At 34.9% G+C, this 22,457-nt stretch overlaps 1 protein-coding gene across 5 annotated transcripts in view; it reads right to left on the reverse strand.

Moving 5' to 3' along the window:
• Window positions 1-6,439: 6,439 nt before the first annotated feature.
• The window catches only part of LOC140743366 (uncharacterized), a 94,346-nt gene continuing 78,328 nt past the window's right edge, over window positions 6,440-22,457 (reverse strand). For 3 of the 5 annotated variants that reach the window (XM_073074545.1, XM_073074549.1, XM_073074548.1), the window contains 8 exons: window positions 19,309-19,477; window positions 18,750-19,078; window positions 18,273-18,495; window positions 13,081-13,228; window positions 10,268-10,334; window positions 9,817-9,936; window positions 7,903-8,022; window positions 6,440-6,647 (listed from right to left, as the gene is read on the reverse strand). In XM_073074545.1, the coding sequence (XP_072930646.1) occupies window positions 6,577-6,647; window positions 7,903-8,022; window positions 9,817-9,936; window positions 10,268-10,334; window positions 13,081-13,228; window positions 18,273-18,495; window positions 18,750-19,078; window positions 19,309-19,477 (1,247 nt within the window). In that variant the 3' untranslated portion in view covers window positions 6,440-6,576. The remainder of the gene's footprint in view (window positions 6,648-7,902; window positions 8,023-9,816; window positions 9,937-10,267; window positions 10,335-13,080; window positions 13,229-18,272; window positions 18,496-18,749; window positions 19,079-19,308; window positions 19,478-22,457) is intronic. The other 2 variants (XM_073074547.1, XM_073074546.1) reach the window with 2 other exon arrangements.

Raw genomic sequence — 22,457 nt, forward strand, 5'->3', positions numbered from 1 at the left:
TAAAGGATTATGATTAAATCTTTGTAATTTTCTATCTATTTATTCTATATTCCTTCAATCTCCGTTGCCAAAGAACTATCTTCTTTATAATTTAATTGACCCGTTTAATGATGTTTGTAAAATATTTTAACTTGATCATTAAGTATTTCTGGAATAATATCAAATTAACTTATCCCCATAGTCTAGACACATTATGTTACGAATAGCTCTAGCAAAGTTCTCGAGGCAACGTGTTTGTTAAATATGTGAACATTAAAATAAATGTTAGCGGTTAGTACATAATAGGTATATAATTGGTGTTTAAATTCCCGAAGTGGGACTTAGGTTAATTTTTTTTTTTGATAAAATTAAATTATGGATTTGATGTTTTCCGTAACAATTAATATGATATCAATGTGAAAGTAAATAGATGAAAGTCGTAAAAAATGCAAAAAATACCAAAAAAAAAATAGTTCAATTATATAGGGCCGATATACACTAGAGCGTTGCGATGTGGAACCGCAACGTAACGCTCCCGAGCGTTAAAGCGTATTGTCACCGGAGCGTTTTAAAACCACTTTTCAAACGAATGCTCGAATACGCGACTTGTTGCTTGCGCGTTGTTGCACGTTGCAATTACAACGCACCGCTTTTATGTGTGTCGACCCGTAGAGTTCGAAAGCCGTCTGTATATTTCGTCACATTTATTATGGAAGAAGAGAAGGTTTTAACCAATTGTGATAAAATGTGATAGGGGGATTTATTGACAGGGGATAAGGCATAAGAGAGGGATTACGATTCGACTGTGAAACAAGAATATCTAAAATAATATTGTGTGACGTAGTGTACAGGAGGTCCGGTAGAATAGTTTCAATACTATTTGTTTAAAAATCTATAGATCATAAGTAGTTCCAAAGACAGTAGTAATATTAAATATTATTTTGTAAATATTGTTTCTAGAATACCCGTTTAGTTAATAAAATTCCTTAAACCCAATACAGTTGTTTGTTTTAACTTCATTTGAATTACTCATGAATAATAATGTTACCTATTAAATAGTAATGTGTATCCAAAAACAATGGATATGATGTCAATGTTATGTCGATGTTGACAATACACGCAAGAATAGATAGGTGCATCTTGTATTAGTGATACATGATGTACTATAATGACCTCAAGTAAATATAGGGAAGCTACGACTATACTATCAAGCCTCATATAATTAGTCAAATTGTCTAACTGTCGCCCACGGCCACGTAAATAATTGTCTACCTATAAGACACAATACTAAATATTTACGTTCCACGCTTTTGGAACAGTATGTAGTTTAACGGCACGTGGCAGTGACACCTTAAACACATATTGAAGTAGATATAACACTTATTATCCGTTTGTTTTCGCCACACACTGACCGTGACAATGATTCATGCAACTTCTAGTGAAGTAGGCACATCACCAATATATATCTTTCAAATATTAGTGTTTACTTTTACGGTACAAATAAAATATACCTAATAAAATTTCGTTATATGAGAACACACTCGAGGAAGTAAGATTTTGTTTTATTTTGGAAAGTCTTGATGACACCTATTTTTAGGGATTTTGAAAAGACCACGATGATAAAAAATTTGACGGATTTATTTACACACTTTTTACCTACGTACGCCTCTTTACATGAACCAATTTCAGTGGTGATTAGAACCCAAAAAACTATCCTCCTGCCATAACCCTAAATAATTCACTTAACTGGGCATTCTGGCAAATTTACCTGGATTTGTTACACCGCCCCTGAAACCTCGGAAACTCACCTCCAATACTTAAAGCCAATATTTAACAAAATAGAAAGGTTGCAATACAATATTGTCTGTTTGTAAAATCTTAAGACTTATTGATGAAATTGGTAATATATTTGAACTTTTTATTGCGTATGTTTCAATGTTTTTATTTTGTAGACAGAGAAGTAAGTAGTTTAACAGCGGCATCTAGTGCTTTAGTAGAAATTGACTTTAGATTACGTAACTACCAAAAGGGTAAGATAAGACCTCGAATTCTGGATTAAACATTGAAAAAATATAATAGAACGTGATGAAGTTTAACAAAAAGGATATTAATATTTTTTACCTGATTGCCAAGGAAGGATTATGTTTTTCGCGTGTATCTTGTATGTTTGTAAATTTCTTTATATTTTCGGATTTTCCAGACTGCATTGTGTATTCTATTTGAATACAATTCAAATAGATATTGACCTTTTCTTATATTTCATTGATATTTATAGCAGGGTTCAATAACACATCAGTTAGTAGTGTACGTCAATTTCGCTACACAAAGTACAGCCTCGGTACCTTAGTTGGTAAAGCAACGGATACAGGCGCGTATCCGGGGACGCTGGTTCGAGTCCAGCCCGCAGCATATTGTTGAAAGTAACGGCGTTTGTTTATTTGTTTTATTTTTTCTTTCTTTTTCAAGATATTTAAATAAATATTTTTTAATGCAAGTTTCCCCAGTTAAAAAAATATTTATAAAATAATTCTAGTACGCACAAAGTATCTTAGTACAAACATAATTTAAACTATTTCCTAATTTAAATTTAACTTTTTTTTCTCTAAGTTTGTAAAATAAACCACTAAAATCATTAAACTACTGTAGGAAATCGAACAATATGAAATTCTTTCTATTATTTACAATGCACAAGTTTGAAAGTTATTCTCGAAAAACATATTTATTTGCGCATGCGTACTTGTGAAAACTGTGAATGTCGTCGGAATTTCAACGTTCACAGACATTGCCGCGTAGCCTAATAGGAACGGCCCAGTTGTTGGTACTGGAGATTGTGGGTTCGAATCCCACTGCGGTGGCGCACGTCATAGTAGTTGTTACTGAGGCAAAGCCGACGTTGCTTTTTGATGTTTTTTGTAATACTATATCACTGTTAATGTTATTGTTCATGAACGTACAATATTTTTTATTTTTGTAAGCAAAAAAAATACGGCCGTCGTAAGGAAAAGCGCGACAACTAACATTTTTTTCGAAATTGAGTTATATACCTATTTGGAATCAAAAAGAAAAAGCCTATCTGAATAATTTATTGTACATTTTGATCCTTATTTTGACCCTCAACCCTGTTTTGGAGCCCCTGTTTTGGAGCCCCTGTTTTGGACCCTCCCTGCCTAACCTAAATACCTAATAAATGATTACAAATAGATTAAAAGTATCTAGAAGGTTTGTAGGTACCTATTCATTATTTTTAGGAATAAAACATTTTTATGATTTCATAATTCACAATTTTTACATACAATTGTAATCGTAAATACGAATTTATATAGTGAACAGAATTTATATTTCCGAAATTCAATTAGTTTCAGAATAACACAAGCCTTATTTAATATTCTTGACTATTGCTTATCACTACAGTAACCGAGTAACGTTGAGAACTAATTTGCAACCGAGTAATTTCATTACCTACTGAAACGCCACTAAAACCTTAATCGGAATTTGATTGCTGTAATGAAATTAGTTTAACACGACCATAAAATTCCACTATTCCTCCCATCTTTACCTTGAGTTGTTGTTAAACGTACACAAAACGTTAGGGTGACGTAGGCTACCTTTGGAAGGTATTTTTTATAAAGGAATTACTTTTATACATTATATAATTTAAGTTTAAGCTTGCGGTGGGATATTCCTCCCTTTGCGTCTTCTACTGCGAGTGTTCCGAAGGTAAATATAAAATAATAATAAAAACTAACATAATTTATAGGGACGTTATGTATACCAAAATGTGGTAGACCTTGAGATTAATAGATATCAGTTTAGAGCTAAATTGATAGGTAGAGCCAGTCGGATCTAGAAACAGACAGGTGCGCTACTGCCCCGGTGACTCTACAAGAAAAAGACCCACACAACAGACAAAAAATACGTGCTTTTCAAACAGTTTTCCCATTTATACAGATAATTAACTTATTACTACAGTATTTGTTAAAATAATGATAGAAAAAATCCTTTAAATTTGAAAAATATTTAATGACCTCCACTCCTCCAAATCTCTGGATACCACCAGTAAAGTTTGGTCGAGAAGTTTGCGAAGTCTTGCGTTTCGGTGACGAATGCAAATACTTGTTGACTTATATATTGTCATGGGGTAAACATCTTAGTTCTCAAGAGAGATAACGTATTTGAAATCGGCTGCTAGCAGTAGGCAGTAGAAATTCCTGTTAGACTCGTATATTGAGTTCGTTGTAACTAGTTTCCATCACGTTTTGAGGTGGTACAGACCTATGTGGGTCAAGTTCGGGGACACCATTGCCACAATTTTTTCTGTCTTTAGCGCTGCTGTGTTTCGATTTTGATGGTGTGGTACAGGAGATTACTTATCCGAAGCATTCCAATAAGTCTTCTAGGTTAGCAATACACCTGTGGCTAACCTCAGGACTGATCTTATCTGAGGTTGATCACAGATGTTCCTGGGCGACAGTAGATTTCATAAAAATATATAAAATAGTATATCTAGAGGTAGGTAATAAATAAAAGGAACCAATAAAACACGGATCATTTACGATAATGTTTGCGTTTTATATTCATTAATTAAATTAATCTGATCAACAGACTTATAATAAACTTAATAAAAAATCAAGAAAACAACATTTTAATGTAACGATTATTCTCTTACTCATACATAATCATAACGTTTACACATATGAAGCATTTGTATGGTCATAAACTGGAACGAATAACAATTTTCCTTAACAAATACATGTAGAAATGTCTGGCGATAGTTAGGATTTGCGAATCAGAGTGGAATGAACAAAGTACATGAGTGTAGTGTCATATAGCTTTAAACGAGCAACTCATATAAAATTACAAATTATAATACACCTATAAGTGTATATTGTTGTTCCGGTATATAAGTAATTCTTTTATGGGTCAATGTATACGTTTTTATGATGAACTTCCTACCAAAATCAGAAATTTGTCAATTAATAAATTTAAAGCAGTCGTAAAGCTTATTATAAAATTTCTGATTATATTGATGATAAAACAGCTTGGGACTGATCAATAACAAAAGTATAAAATGTCAAAGTGTAGCGTATCTTGCGGAACAAACTTCTTTTTTAGATAAATGTAAAGAAAGATACTGGAGCTAATGCTTTATGAATTATATGTAAAAATGATGGCATTTAAAAAAGGGAAAAAGAGAATAATAATTATTAAAAAAGACAAACCCACTGAGTTTCTTACCGGATCTTCTCAGTAGAGGTCGCGTTCCGATCCGGTAGTAGCTTAAGAAATTATTGTAACTGACAATTTGTAAGTGCCGCCGTTGGCCTATACAAAAGAAATATATATCATTTCATTTCCGGAAAAGACACAAACAAGTTAGAAGAAAATTTGTGTTCATTCGATGTTTACATTCCGATATTTAAGCAGGTATCGCAAAACTACACAATAATTAAAATAATATAATTTTTAACACCAACCAACGCCATCTTATTATTTGTGCCGGAAATATTACATGAATCGACATGTAATCCAACAGATGTCACTGTTAGCAAGCCACGTCAGACTTTTAGCGTGATACAACAGAGGGCACTGTTAACGTGGTTATTAGCTCATTAAACATAATAAACATGAAGAACGAAGCTCGGTCGCTCAAAAATACATATAAACGACAAATTGCTATATCGTAAAGACAAATAATCTACTACACGATTACAACGACAACACGAAAATGCGACTGCAAAACATTTACTATCGAACTATTCTACCAATTTATAATTGAAGATGCGACTATTGAAATCTATTAAGCGACTGTTTTTAGATTAATTGTATACATAACAAAATGTAATCTACGTTTTGCCTATGATAAAATTGATTCCCGCGATATACTCTCGGTGGGATTCCTAACATACCAATAGTCGTGGACTTTAATATCGTTTGGTAAGTAATGACTATTTCATACATACTTTGACCCAGTCACTAAATGTTGACCCTAAAAGCTATTGAGGTGCGTACTAATTTTGATACAGAGTTTAAATTACCAATATTAAATGCAGTCCTACTTTACATTAACACCGATTACAACATCAACGATTATTCATTAATTAGACGCTTGTCTCATCGTCCGCGATGTAATTAACTTTAGTATTAAATTTTCGAAACTTGCAGGACCGTTTTGTTATGTTTAGGGTATTTACGTTATATTTTCTTATTTATTTATCGCCAATATTTCGATCCAGTTACATGGATCGTGGTAATACTAAAAGCCAATCAGGATGAGCTTCGCCATGATCACGATCCGTGCATCTAGATCAAAATATCAGCATTAAATAAACAAAATATAATTTTTCATGAATACCTATTAAATTAAAAACGCATAAATTCCGCGATGATATAAGTTTTTGATCACTTTGCAACTACAAATCCATAGACGTAAATGTAACGACTGAAATATTTTTAAACGCGTAATTTTGTTTTTCAAGTGATTACACGTATCTTTCCGAGAAAGTCGCGTGACTTTCGCTGGCGAAGAGACAAGAGCCTGCACATAAATGGTATTTTACGAATGTTGACAAAAACGAATAAAAAATGGCTCATGGCGAGTTACATGAAGCATTTCGAGTATGTAGAGCCATTTGGTAGTAGCGATGACGAGGCCTCTTCCTTCACGCCTACTGTAAGGAAACAAACACTTTGTATAATCGTTGTTAAATACTTATACTCTATAGAGCAGTGATAGCCTAGTGGTTAAGAAACCGCGCCTCTTGATTAAAGGGTCCGAGGTTCAAATCCCAGACACCTCTGATTTTTCAAAGTTATGTGCCTATTAGAAAATTAGAAATTAATGATCACTTGTTTAAGTATGTGAAGTCTACCAATACGCACTTGGGCACCACGGTGGACTATGCCTTATCCTTCTCATTCTGAGAGGAGACTTGCGCCCAGCAGTGGAACAGCAATGGGTTGATGATAATGATAAATACTTATACAGTCCATTAGTTAGTTTTAAGGTGGCAGAGCCCTCGATAGTTAACTCCGGCACCACCGTCACAACTATTTCTGCCCAACAAGAACAGTGTTAAACGCTTCTGTGTATTTGAAGGATACTCATATTTGAGGAACCTCTCCTTATCTTGGGTTAATTACAAACATCCATGGGCGGCAGTAGCCACTTACCATCAATATATTTTTCAATTCCTCATGCTTTATTGATTTCATTATCATTTTATGTTCTAATTGTTTTGTTTCTTATGATAGTAATAATTATAGTAATAATGTAATAGTATTAATTGTAAAATAAACTAAGTATTATACTTATTTACTTTATCCGGGGAAACCGTCATAGTACAATTCAAAGATAGAAGCTTGAAACAAAATATAAACATGGTTAGTAACACAGAAATATAGTTTCAACTAGGATTTGTTAGTAAAAGGTTTAAATATTAAGTCTGGAACACGGAAATGAGATTTTTTACTTTATAGAAGTATTAAATGAACACAGTGCCTATGTCAAGTAAGACAGTTTTCTGAAATTGCATATGAACGGTGTATGCGATTATGTTTAGTCAAAATAATATCTTATTATGAAGTTCAAAGATACAAATGTTTATCTGAAAATAAGTCAATTATTCAATTTGTTTCTATGTGTAAGATAGTTAAATCACACACACCTTTGAAATTCTAATGACCACCTACTCCAGAAGAGTGGCAATGCATCTGTGTTCGGCTTCAAGAAGATACCTAGTAGATTCTTCTATGTCAGACAGATGTCGATGGACGATAGTGATCACTTACATCAGGTGAACTGCATGCTCGTTTCCTACATCAATCTTATTCAAAAAAAATACTCAACAATTATAACAACATAGATGTTAAGATATTATAAGCTTTATGCAGGTAAATGTGTATTTAGTATGTTAACGTAATTACCGTCAGGCCAGAAAGGAAAGCGGGCACCGGCAGCATCCGACGAGGTGACGGCGTCGTGACGACGGGTCGGCGAGTAGCTGCTGGTCGGCACGTAGGCAGCGTTGGGGCTCGGAGATCCACCTGATGTGAAGATTTTTTTTAAAACATTAGTAAATATTCTAATGACGTGAAGGAGTCGTGACGATGTGTAACGAGCTAATGAGTAGCTGCTAATTGGCTTATATGCAACATTTGGGCTCGAAATTAGCAGGCTGAAGTGGCAAGATAATCAATGGGGAAGAAAGGTCCTCGAGTGGCGACAACGTTTAGGCAAAAGGAGCACAGGTCGCCCCCCGACCTGGTGGACGGACGACCGGATGTAGACGGCGGGAAACCGCTGGGTTCAGAGGGCACCGGACAAGTGGAAGTGGTGCCAATTATTGGAGGCATATGTCTAGCAGTGGTCCTTAAAAGGCTGTTGGATGGATTAGGCTCGGAAAACCACCAAATAATAATATTAACATCAGTGTGTGGATGACAGGTGACTTATATTATACGAAGAGATCGTCTCAAACCTCAGGAGTACCAACTCATCTGTTATTGATTTCAAGCAGACCCCTGTTCAGCGTGGACTTAGTTATAATAGGATAAATAGCAAGAGGGTATCGAAAAGTTTATGAAAATATTTTACACATTTTACTCCAAAATTATTAAGGTTCTCTTCATAAAAGATACAAAAAAATAAGATATAAAATACAGAAATGCGTCCATTTAGATAACATTTTAAATAATTCAAAAATAAAGTTTTTTTACAAATACGTATATAACGACATCTATGGACCTAATAATGAAGTTTTAGCTACAGTAGCGCGCAATTTCTTATGCACCCCTTTAGGAGGGTGTAGCTTATTAAGAACGACAGAGCATTGTAATAGTTTAATAGATGGCGTTGATAGCATCATCGTACAATAATGGGACGATTCTGGATTTAGGGCTCTTTCAATTTAGACGTTTCGTGTCGGACCGCTGCCACACGTTTAACGTGCCGCTGGTTATAACCCGCTCCGTGCCGCTGCAGTACGTTAGCCGTCCGACACCAAACGCCTAAATTGAAAGCGTATTTTACTGCCGTGCGTTTGTAGGCTAGTGATGTTATAAATTTATTCGACCGCAGTTAAGCCATGGGCTCTGACGAAGAAACATTACTGTTAGTGCTCTTGTTGAAAAATATGAAACGGAAACATAAACGACGCCCCCGTAAAAGAGCATCACCGATGTTTTCGTTATCATGTAATTTTGGTGATTTTAATAATCTTTACCCTAGGTTAAAACAAGATTCAAGCAATTTTTTTAATTATTTAAGAATGTCTAATGGCTAATGTCTAATGTCGAATGGCTTCGAATAATTACTTGAATTAGTTAAAAGTAAAATACAGCGGCAAGAAACTATATTCAGACATACTATATCACCGCACTATTCAATAGCGAAATGAACACTAGGAGTTTGCGACGTTGCCGTCCTGTCGTCGGGCGTTCGCGGTACCGACGCCGCACTGCTGCCGCACCGTGCTATTTGTATGAAAACAAACGTCCGTCCGTGCACCGTACGACAAACGCACCGCTTCGGCACTGCAGCGGTCCGACACGAAACGTTTACATTGAAAGAGCCCTTACATGTTCTAGTAACAAGGTATTACTCATGTAAAATAATATACACTTTCTAACATTTTTTTCAAAATATAATAATGTTTGCTAATATTTAACTAATAATATCCCAATGATCTGGAGTCTCCTCTAAATTGGAGAATATAACTCTTTACCTTCTCCAAGGCGGATTGATGAAGGATGCTTCTAATCCAACCAACTCATATCAAATATTTTCGAACCATAAAGCAGCGAGAAGATTTAACAGCTTTTGTCCAAAATCTTACATACCATCAGTCCAAAACTGGAATCGAGACACAGCCGCGTCAGATGACGACACAAGATCATGGTGTCGTCCGGGCGAGTAGCCTCCAGCTGGTGCATAGCCTGGACCAGGGCTAGAAGATCCATCTGGAAAAAAATGGAGCTAGAATTAGCAAATCGTTGCAATATACAAATTCAGAGGCGACGTAAGGCGTGGGTGACAGCTCTCGGTCACGTGCCTCTAGCGGTCAACGAAAAAAAAATCTACTTTTTAAGCCTCCGTTACACTTTACCTTGTGTTTTATTTCTCGTTGTTTTTAATTCTAGTTAATTTAAAAAACGTTTGAATAAATCCCATTAGGATTGTAATAAAATATATTTTGCACCTGCAATGATATATAACAAATATATTATCATTGGTTGGCGGGTGAAGGACGCTACGTGAGGTCCAAGCCCTTAGATGTTAAAAATTACTTACCGAGTGGTCCGATCGGATTGTATCCATTCATTGCCATTGGCTGCATCGGTTGCAGCGGGCCCTGGAGCTGAAACGAAAAAAGACAACCTATAACATGGTCTAAAGCTATACATTATATGTACCTATAAGGAACTCTTTACGACCATAGAAGATTTATTTCGCGAGTAGGTATAAGAATTTTGTAGGAATTATGTTCTTATGTATCATGTTGAAATTTTTGTCATTGTTTTTTTTCTCCCCACAGGATGCTGTCGGGGTTTTATTGTGGGAGAAGCTATGTGATCTGACTCCAGTGCACCACCACCATCGCCACTACTTTTCTGCCTAATAACAGCAGTGTTAAGCGCTGCAAACAGCTGGAGTCTAATACACTTGGATATTTAAATCCGAAGTGCATAAATAAATAAATATTATAATCAAAAATATCCTTTGTAAGCGATGCACTGTGGTCAAATCGAACGAAACACTTTCATAAACATGTGTATTATTGTGTATAGGTATAACTTTATGTAAAATTTATGTCTGCTGTTGAACTATAAGTTCGGCGTAAGTGTACGTGTAAATACCAGTCGTGGTCTAATTTACAACCATGTAATTTGATTATGCCCTGAAACGCCACTAAAACTTTAATCGGAATTTGATTACAGTAATGAAATTAGTCTAACGCGACCATAAAATTCGCACTACTTCCATCTTTGATTCGAAGTATCTTATTGTTGAAATACGAAACGGTCGTATAAATTATCAGCGGAACATTTTAATAGATGAAGACTACAACTAGCAATATAAATAAATAAATATGCCTGATTAAAAATGCACTGTTAGTAAAGTTCACCAGGATGATAAAGAAATTATTTAAAACTAGCAGTGCCCCGCGATTTCACCCGCGTTCAAAAAGATGTAAAATTATGTGTATATTACATACCTACATAATAAAAAACTCTGTTTAAATGGTAACAATATGATGTAATTCCATGAGCCCAACTATCGTAAGATACCTACAATGTATACTAAGAAATTTATAATTACCTAGTAGTTTGTTTTTAGTTATAGTTATAGTTATAGCCGTGATAGCCTAGTAGTTAAGAAACGCGGCCTCTCGATCGAGGGGTCCGAGGTTCAAATCCCAGGCACGCACCTCTGATTTTCAAGTTTATGTGCGTATTAGAAATTAATTATCACTCGCTTAAACGGTGAAGGAAAACATCGTGAGGAAACCTGCATACCTGAGAGATAAAAATCTTCAAGGTATATGAAGTCTACCAATACGCACTTGGTCAGCGCGGTGGACTATGGCCTAATCCTTCTCATTCTGAGAGGAGACCCGTGCCCAGCAGTGGGACAGTAATGGGTTGATGATATTGTTTTTAGTTAACTTCGTTTCAGTGTCATAAAAATATCGTATGAATTACATATGATACATTATAGCGTTAATCTTAGGTCGTATGTCATACAATATTTTTCGTGTCTTGCGAAGTCACAAAGTGGTATCGTAAGATCCCATACAATAGCTTACGTCGCTGGTTTATTCGATGACTCTATCGTATGTAGTACATAAGATTATACTCACGGGTAAGTAATAAGGAAAGTATTTCACACAAATCGATTTCCGGTCTAGAATATAAAAAAACAACATTGTTGTCCTTATTACGAAGTAATAAAGAAAACATTTCACCGAAAACATATTGTATTGAAACACTGACGATACCGGCACCGTCGAACCAGAATAATTGTGCTGAGTACAGACTTCCACAAATACTCCTATTTTAAAATTTCAGTTAACGACATCGGGGGTATTGCTAGTACTTTATAATTTGAGGTTCTGGAGCTAAACATAGATAAATAATTAATATTTTTAAGACATTTTACACAGTGTTAGCTGTAGGATTTTTTCGCCGTTCACTCACATAGCTTTCGTCGCGCAGTGGTTAGCGCACCGCGCTAAGTGAGAATAGGTAGACTTCAATCAACATTGAGAACTCTTTGCTTTGAGGGTGTGAAGGCTTCCTGGCAATGATTTCCTTTACGGTTACAACAAGTGGTTATTAATTTGTAAGACACACATTACTTAAAACAGAGGATTGTGTGGATTCTGAACCTCCGACGCCACAATTGAGAGGCCAATGAATAAAAGCAGTGATAACCTAGTGTTCAAATCCCAGCCACGCCTCTGATTTTTCAAAGTTATGTGCGTATTAGAAATTAATTATCATTTGCGGTGAAGGAAAACTTCGTGGAAGGAAAAGGAAGGAAGGAAACCTACATACCTGAGAGATTTATAAAAAAAAACAAGGTAACATAGGTATGTGAAGTCTACCAATACGCACTTGGCCAGCGCGGTGGACTATGGCCTAATCCTTCTCATTCTGAGAGGAGACCCGTGCCTAGCAGTGGGACAGTAATGTGTTGTTGATGATGATGATGATGTTTACAAGAGACAGAAACCACTTAACATCAGGTTTACACTCAGTACTTCGGCTTGCTATTCCGTTTTTTGAAGGGGGTAGAAACCTTTTTGGTTCGACTCCGGCGGACTACCGCCACACCTGTTTCTGCCTCATAACAGCAGCGTAAAACGCTTCTGTATTCTGGTTTGAAGGATGTGGTAAGGGAGACATACTTTTCCGAGGCGTTCCAGCCTCAGGTAGGAATATCAAATCCTATCTGGGCTTAATTACAGATGTCCATGGGGGGCAATAGACACTTACCATCAGGTGGACTGCATGCTCGTCTGCTACTCCTATATTATAAAAAATATTAATATAAAATAAAAAAGAACAAACTACGATAGGTCACAGGCCAAATAATATTACCTGTCCCTGAAGCTGGTGACCGCCGAACGGGTTGACTGGGGACGACTGGTGGGGCAGCCCGGCGTGAGGCGAGCACCCGGGCGGGCTGCGACCCATGTTGCAAGCGCCTCCGTACGCCAACCCACCAGAGGGCTGGGCGAGCCAAGTGCTAAAAAATAAATCAAGTCGATATAAGACGTGCACTTCAACAGTAATGCTATGACATTTTATGCCTGTATTTTTTCGCAAATGACAATAGAGTAGCACTGCGACTCTTCATAAACCTAATTATTATAATGAGTAATTAAGAACTATATTTTTGTACTACTTTTTAAAGTTTGCTAACAAGTATTACATAATTAATGTACCTATCTAATTTTATTATTAAATGTTTCCATATCATAATTATATTACATCCGAAATCATTTCAGTAATTATCTACTGGACTAAAAGATGTGACCGAGCAGATTCTTATGATAATGTTTCATAACTCAAAATAAACATATTCGCAGGCTACACTCAAGCGTGAAACTATCAACGCTAATAAATATTAAATTTAAATCGCTGCGTGGAAAATAAACTTATCAAACCATTTTATTTTTGTCGTGTGGTCTAAACAGCTGTACTGAATAGTAATGCTAAATATTTTATTGGTCCAACATGTGTCTTTAGATAAAAATGCATTCAGATTCGATAGCAGATTTAGACCAAATGAACGAATATGAGTCCTATACAAGTGGTCACGCAGTATTAAATATATTGCACATATTTATTTAAATAATACAAAATGATTTATAGACAAATCAGAAAAAGTTATACTCGTTATTTAGTACAGCTACGTACACCTTTAGAAAAGCTAGGAACGCACGGGCCGTCTAATAACTAGCGGTTATGCTTTGATACATCATACGGCAATGAATGTGATCACTGTATGTGACAGGAGATTCGAATAATGTCACTTCATTTTCCTGTGCAATCGAACTATGGAACCTCTAATCAGACCACTACATAGTCCCTTCCTTTGACGTGAGTACGATTACCTTCGTAGCTGAAATTACAGCTACGAACACTAGTTAAACTGACTACGAAATACTACTAATAATCAGCATTCCATTACTGTCAATTTAACGCTCGTAATAAAAAAAACTGCCCATGCACGCATAGCCTAAATAAATATCATTATTTAATTTTTAAAATATATTCCAAGCATAAGTGCTCTAATTCACACATAAATAGTATTATATAGTAAGTATAAAAGTCGGTTAAAAAGGGATTCTGTACTTATCGAAAAAAAACAATTAAAATTATTAAAAAAAACATAATCGGCAACTCATTATTGTTCCACCGCTGGCCATAGGCACAAAGAGAGGTCATAGTCTACCACGGTGACTCAGTACTTGATAGAATTCGCTCACCTATCAAACATTGTAGCGAACGCTATTGTACTCAGCATTTCTCGCCATATAATAATGTGCATAATTCATATATCTGTTATATTAAGAATACTGATATCTCGTGTAAGGTCTGTGTTGTAAGTGAAGTCTTCACGTAGGTCTTTAGTCTCTATCGATCTATAAGGATGCCTTTATACCAATCGATCGAGCGTTGATTAATGCCCACGATCGACGTCTACTGATTGGCATAGTAGGATGGAATATCAGTCAATAAAATGACAATCGACAATCGATCGATGATAGAACTATCTTCGATCAATAAAATAGTTGTAATTTAAAATTTATTCGACGTCGGCGGATCCTTTCGATGGCATCGGTCTGTCGATTTGGTAACTGACGATCGATTCTAACGTCAATCGATTCATTAATCGATCGATTCATGACATCCTCAAACAACACGATTTATTTTACGTAAGCACAATTATATTAATTACCTACTTGTTGGGGTTAGCAATGTAATGTTCACGTGAACACTAAGAATAAATTAATTTAAAGCAGTTCCTGAAAATCCATAAACTAATAACATATTTCTGTCGGTGTAGGTAGGACGGTGTAGGACAATCAAAATATAAATTTTTATCTATTACCAACTAACAATATTTTAAGCGAAAATAACACCCTGACGCCCTGTCAATGAAATAGAAAAGTAGTGAAAGTAATAAATTAAAAATGCAACATCAAAAGCATACCTACTGATAACTACAAAATAATAATTAAAATCAAATTCAATCTACTATTTTGAAAACAATGCTACAAATTCGGCCGAATGAATTGTGAAAATATAAAATATAAAATGGAAAAAAATGTGCAGTTAAAATCTATGAGTTTTACCTCGTTTGCATAATCTGTTGCCAAGCCCTGTAAAAATAAACGACATTTGTAAGGGTGTTCACACACAAGTCGATCGAACGTCGATCGATGGCCTTGCTTGACGTCGACCGATTAGACTGATAGCTTTAGCTATGGGTCAATGAAACGACGACTAACGATCGGTTGTGTTAAAATATATTATCTGTACAATTTAAATTTCGTGCCTTCCATCTAATGTCTTTTTCATGATCTGTGACACTTGTCTATTAATCTCTCTACTCTGCGGAACATTGTAAAGTGAATGTGTAAATTTATTGAACCATCATTGACCGATGATTTTCTTTACCACGATACCTAGATTGTTATGTGTAACAGTATCTTTTATATAACAAATATAAATTCAGAGAAAAGCAAGGAAATTCTTTCAACAAGCGTGTGTACGATAATTAGTAACAACTGATGATCCACGCTGAATAATCATTCCTACCATCAATCGATCGATTAGTGTGCGTGGACCCTAAAGCCCGTTAATAAAAGAAATCTATCAGATTTTTGTTTGTTGAAGAAATTTTCAAATGTACATCTTTGATAGGCAAATCATTCGATAGATTGATAAATAATAACGGGCGTAAATCCGTCTGATATTAATTAGTCATTGAAAACGTTTCACTTACTCCTCGAAAGGTTCAGTCACTTCACTACTACTAATACTATAAATTAATTATTGTGTATTCATTACTCGTGATGTCATAAGACAAAGTGTATTCGAAGAAAAATCTCATGACCGGAAAATAAGAATAGTTTACGAAAGTATTAATGTATCATAAGCGTTTGTTTTGTAAACACGAGAATCAGAAAACGTAAATATTTATTGTAATTAATTAATTTGTATTAATATATCACCCGCCGTTAATATTATGTCGTATTAATTATGTGCTCTTGTCACTAATATTATGAAATTGTTACTGACCTCTATCTATAATAATAAATCATGATATTTTTGTTAAATTTACTAAACGACGAACTATTTCAATGACCCAAGTGTCTTTAGATAGGTGTTAGAAAATAAATCAAAATGGTGGATTTTTGGCGCATAGTTTTTAGTAACATATCAACGATAGGAGACCGTTTTAAAAAAAGTTAACCAAACCTATCGAGTAGGGGATCAAAATAAAGGAAATCAAAAGGGGATAACATAACTACAATATATATATACATATAAATAAAAACATCGAGATGACTGTCTGACTAAATGAGTAAGTTACTGTGCCAAAGATCATCGCAAAGGGAAACCGCTGCACTTTAGCGTGCTGGAATTTCACACATAGGTTCTTTATATAGCGTAAATGAGCACTAGGAGGATAAAATAGGCTAATATTGTTTGAACATCTTTTGATTGAAGCCGATACCTACTATGAAACTTTGCATTTGGCTTTATGGATAAAAATAATGAAACACCTATTTCACCGTTTTTGGAAATTTTACTTCAGCCTTTTGAGTGCAGTCGGGTTTTTTATTTTTAATTTAATTACTTGTTTAGTTTTTCTTAATAATAATCCTTCTTAATAATAATCCTAATATTAATCCTTCAGTGTTTGTATTAAAAAAATGATGCTCTACGTCTACAGTACCTATACCTACTTTTGTGTTTTCGAATACTTTTGTTGCATAATAAACATTACAATGTGATTGAAAGTAGTAATATTATGAAATAGATACATTATAATACGTTAACCTTCAAAACGACGTACAGCAAAATATAGCAAAAATATCTTAAAGAAATAATAGTTTTTTTCGGCGTGACCTAATCGATAACCTAATAAGAGTAGAGTAATCTTTCAATGACAAACGGATAACGACATATACATCGTAGGTAACTTAATTTAAGACGAACTTCTCTGGCACTTATGTCACGCCATTTATTACTAATTTTGGAGAAGCAGTTTTGCAAAAATTAAACACTTTAGAACATATTCATAGCCTGTTCTATCAGGCGTATTAAAAGTTATAAAATAGTTCTGTTATAAAAATAGTACAAAGTTTTAGTGTTGTTTAAATGAGAATACAATACAAACAATGACTTTAAACACAGACTTCACATTGTGTTCCTACGAAACTTCGGATAGAAAATTTTACCGCTCTACAATCACGCTAACGATGCCATATTACGACAGAGCACAAATCAGATGCTGTGACGTCATAACATGATTTAGAAGTGAAAATAAAACGATTTTTGTTATAAAATCAATTATTATCTAACTAAATACAAAATGTTATCAAAAATCTATACACAGAAATGGTTTGTATACTTACATAGGTACTTTTGTATGGGGCACTTAAAATCGCGAAATGCGTTAAGTACCGCTTAACAGCTGATAAGTCTCCCCTTTTGTGAATTCACCTTTGCTCTCTATACCGAGATAATCTATGACCTTGGAGCTTAAAAATTCCACGTACTTATCACTAATGATTTTATCAAAAAGTCAATTAACTCACGCTCATAGTAATAAATACAATTGAATTGTATGTCAGTCATTTCAAATAAGTTACACATTATTCAAAATTATGTTTTTCCCGATATCAACAAATATTAGGTACGTATTATATAACTTGACTCAGACTAAAGTGATTTTCAATGGATGATAATGAAAATAATATAAATATATATATAAATAAATATATATATATTGTAAAAGCTAAGAAGATGGACATACTATTAATCAATTATAATCAAAACATTGAGCCCTTTTAATAAAAATACCGAAAAATTGCGCTCTACCGCAAATAATACTTTATAGTACGAGTAATAAATAATATTAATAAGTGAACCAGATTATAATCCCTAAATATTAATCTCTTAATTTTTCACTATTATTTAGAATTTTTGGGCCTAATTCTCTCGTAGTAAGTAAAAGGAAAACAAAACTACAAAATACAAAAACAACTTACGTGTCATATCTGGGGTAAGACGGCGGGTAGGGTGCGTTGGACCCGAAGAAGTTGCGGTGGCTCAGAGGCAGCGTCTGCAAGTGGGGGTTATGGCCAACGTGGGCCACGTGGTACGCCCCTTCAGCGAAGATGCTCTTCGTGTACGGAGTAGTGCGGAAAGGACGCTTCATGCGGCGGCGGCGACGGTAGTTGCCGTTCTCGAACATATCGCCACATTGGGGATCTAAAACGACACTTCACTGACCACCAAAAATAAAAGTCTTAAAACTTAAACGTATAGACACCACTCAGTGACGCCAGCCATTCGCCGAGAAATACGCTAGCTTCGCTAATTCGCCGCGGCGTTTACGTTTATGGCAAATAAATACAATTAAATCGTGCTGCAATTATCGCTCCGTTAGTTCATTAAAATCACTCTTGCGAATATTAAATATTAATTTTAAGACACACCATAATGAACTATCATTAAATACTTACCAAGAGTCCAATAATTCCCCTTCTTCTCGCCGCCTCCCTCACGGGGTACTTTAATGAAGCATTCGTTAAGGCTCAGGTTGTGGCGGATGGAGTTCTGCCATCCCTTCTTATTCTTTTCATAGAACGGGAATCGGTTGGTGATGTAAGAGTAAATCTCGCTCAGAGTAGCGCGCTTGGTGTCACTGTGCTGTATAGCCATAGTGATCAGGGCCACGTATGAATACGGTGGTTTGGTCAGCGAATTGGAAGTAGTCGATTGCGGTTTCACATCGGACGAATTTCCGGGACTATCGGGCGGAGGCGGCTTCGCCCTGTTCTTAACTTCCACGCTGTCAACAAAATTCATCCTTTATTTTGGAAACAGCAAACATGGTAGGTATACCAAAAAGTGGTTCTAAATGGTTTAATAGTATTAACGGATATGAAAGAGGATACTTTAAACGACAATGAAATAAACACTATGTTCATAAACCGTCGATAGTAATGTGTCATAGGTGGCTAACATATGAGTGCATAGCATGCTATACAACATCGATAGTAAGAAAGATACAAAACAAACCGGTTGTACCCGTTGTTGCTGGTGTTCGGCTCCTCACGGGACATCGGAGTCATCGACATTGTGTGGTACATGCGGGAGAAGTCCTCGTCCCCTTTCATGCTCTGCGAGTTGGAGGTATCGGGGCCCCCGTTTTCTTGGATACACATACGATTGTCGTATGGCGATGTAGCTGGAAGAAGATGAGCCAGATAAAACTGTGTATTTTATTTTATTTTTATAAAATCGAAGTATCATATGAGTGTGTAGTCCACATTTTGATTGGTCATAGTAGAGTCATCTGTTAATCAACTCTTAGTAGGATTAAAGTTTTTTTTGAGGTCAGTCTAACATGCATAAAGGGACTAAATTGAAACATGTCGTATACCTAAAGCTGTGTCCTAAATATTTCCATTTTCTGCGGCACAACGCATTTAATAACTTTTTGTTAAAAATTATAAACATTTGAATCCGAATCTATTGTTTACTTAAAATAAATATGCGAAGCTAACAATGCGGAAAAATCTATTTACTTTTGTCTTGTCACTGTCTCGCGATTACTATGATATTACGAGCACCTTTTATGTGTCGATAATGTTTAGTCGACTCAGCGTCGCAAGCGCGCGTGCTTATCAGAGAGTGTACGAACTAATAAGTAAATGCACTATTAAATTATTGCATCCCATTGCGAGAATTGTTTTTATAAATATTGTTATACGGTTTAGAGGTCCCTTCGCGGTTGGTCTCCGGAGGCACCACCGCCCTATCCACGTATTAGTGAGATGTCATAACAATCACGTATGATCGTTGTAACCATAACACAGCTCTGTTATGGTCTTAAGGGTTCGGTAAGGGAGATACACTCACCATCTATCCCATGTTCTACCTACCAAAGCTCAACATTTGACATTCCTGCCTACTAGAATTTATCCTTGGTAGACAAAATTGGACAGATTGTTTATTGATAACAGCCGATATAAGAGGCGTTGCAACTTAAATCTCAGATATTGCAACGCGTCTGCAGCAAACATCAGGTAGAATTCCAACCTGAGTCCTATCTGTTCTGCAAATTTTAAAATGAGCATTACAATTGCTTACGCTACGCTAAATTAAAAACATATTGTTTGCTTCCATAATATCAACGGGTCTGTTTTCTAATATTACCAAATATATCGATATTGTCGATACCAATGATTATTTCAATGGCGTTATGCATTTCGTTATTATTATTATGTTGTTAGGTTACTGGCGAGATTTAGCGAGTAGCGTACGTGCTTCCCAATACGGGTTTCTCAGAATCCGTCTCTTATGCCGTAGGTAGCTAAATGAACGTAAACACGTGTGCCATGTAACTAAGTGCCTGACTGGTAGCCAGGTGTTTTGTTTTCATAGAGATCGTCCGCTATTTTCAACACTAGCGCCCTCTACTTTAAAAAAAAATATAATATCCTTTACGATTATTCGTATGAGCATTTTTATATCAAAGAGATTTTTATACTCTAATGTTTATGTTATTTTTATATCCACAAAAAAATATTATTGTCTATGTTATTCTTTGACATGTACAATGTACATATGTAGTAATATAGAGGAAATCTAACCAAAAATATTCTTAACACAATTTACTTACAAAATAGAAAGTTTATTTAAAATAACAACATTCACATTACCCACATCGGAATATCATACAAATTAATATAGATTTTTTTTATTTCTGCATTTTCTGAAGTATTATATTAGGTATTATATTGTTACCCGTGTTAAAAAGCATCCGTCAATTTGAAAGATCAGTATGGTTGCCCTTACTACCGATTATAATGGATCATTTGCATATACCTACTTTTTACAGTTCCTATATAATTAGGCACGATTGATTTTGTTTTGAACATTTTAATAATATTACTACAACTTTGTGTTAAAATGTATATTCTTAATGATTTAAGGCAATTATTATACCTACTTGTGGTTATAATCATCTAATATGTCAATAAATATAATTAAGCTTTAATAAATAAGTTAATTAAATTTCAATTTAGTCTCAGAGCTTACGCTTAAATTAATATCAACATTTTATTTGAAATTCTTAGAATTACTTTGTCTTAATTTGATATTTGATAGTCATTGATATTTGCTACTTAAAGATTATATTTGATTTAATTTTATCTTCTGTCCACCACTTTACAAGCACAGATAAAACACATTGTATAATATTTAATTACTATCAATATCGGAACGACATAATTTGCATTTCAGTTCCAAGAATCATTTTAAATTTATTATGTTAGTAATTTTACTGGTCAAGCTTTTTTTGGTTTCCGTTAAACTGTAAATATTTTATAAAATACGTATGCCCAGTCATGATAGTGCAAACAATTTCAATAAATATAATTGATAAATATGAAAATTTGTGGTAATGTGGAAATACCCATGTTCAAATTTTTACAAATTCCATCAAGGTCCAACTTCGGAATATAGAGAAAATCCCTGTAATATTTCAGCAATTTACACAACTACATATCGTTTTCCCAGGATTGTGAATATCTATGGCATACGAAAAAATCTCCTCATGGTTATCTTAACATATACTCATTCACTTTCGATAATGTTCTAAACTCTCTTCAAGGTGGTCTAGTTGATTGCTTCTAGAATTTGATAGCAGAGCGCATTGGAATCTAGCCAATACAAGTATTATGTTACGCTTATAAGATTGCTGTTTTATCTGAGATTAGTCATTGATCATAATTATAATACTTAGATGGAGCTGCTTGTTATCACAGAGCAGATCATCATAAGGAAGTTTTTACTATCCCACTACTGGGCACGGGATTCCTTTCAGAATAAGAATAGACCATGAGCCACAAATCTGGCCATAAACCATGCGGATTGACTTCACAAATCCTGCACCTTTGAGAAGCATTTTTACAGAACTGTCAAACATGTTCGTTTTTTCACGATATTTTCCTTCATCATTTACTTAAGTTAAATTAGATTATCTCTATTCTCTATTAAGATAATCTCATATGTAAGTCATCTGACATTTACATCCTTCAACTGTCGTCAGTCGTAAGACTGATTTATACTAGAAATATGTGTAACGGTATCGTTAGAATAGGTAGAAGGTATCTCCTAAGTTGTACCTTTTCAAAATTTCTTATAAAGACTATCATGCTGTT

The sequence above is a fragment of the Epargyreus clarus genome, unplaced genomic scaffold (genome assembly GCF_041222505.1).
Source record: "Epargyreus clarus isolate Ecla_fem2 unplaced genomic scaffold, WU_Ecla_fem_2.2 ptg000007l, whole genome shotgun sequence".
In the NCBI taxonomy this organism is placed as follows: domain Eukaryota; kingdom Metazoa; phylum Arthropoda; class Insecta; order Lepidoptera; family Hesperiidae; genus Epargyreus; species Epargyreus clarus.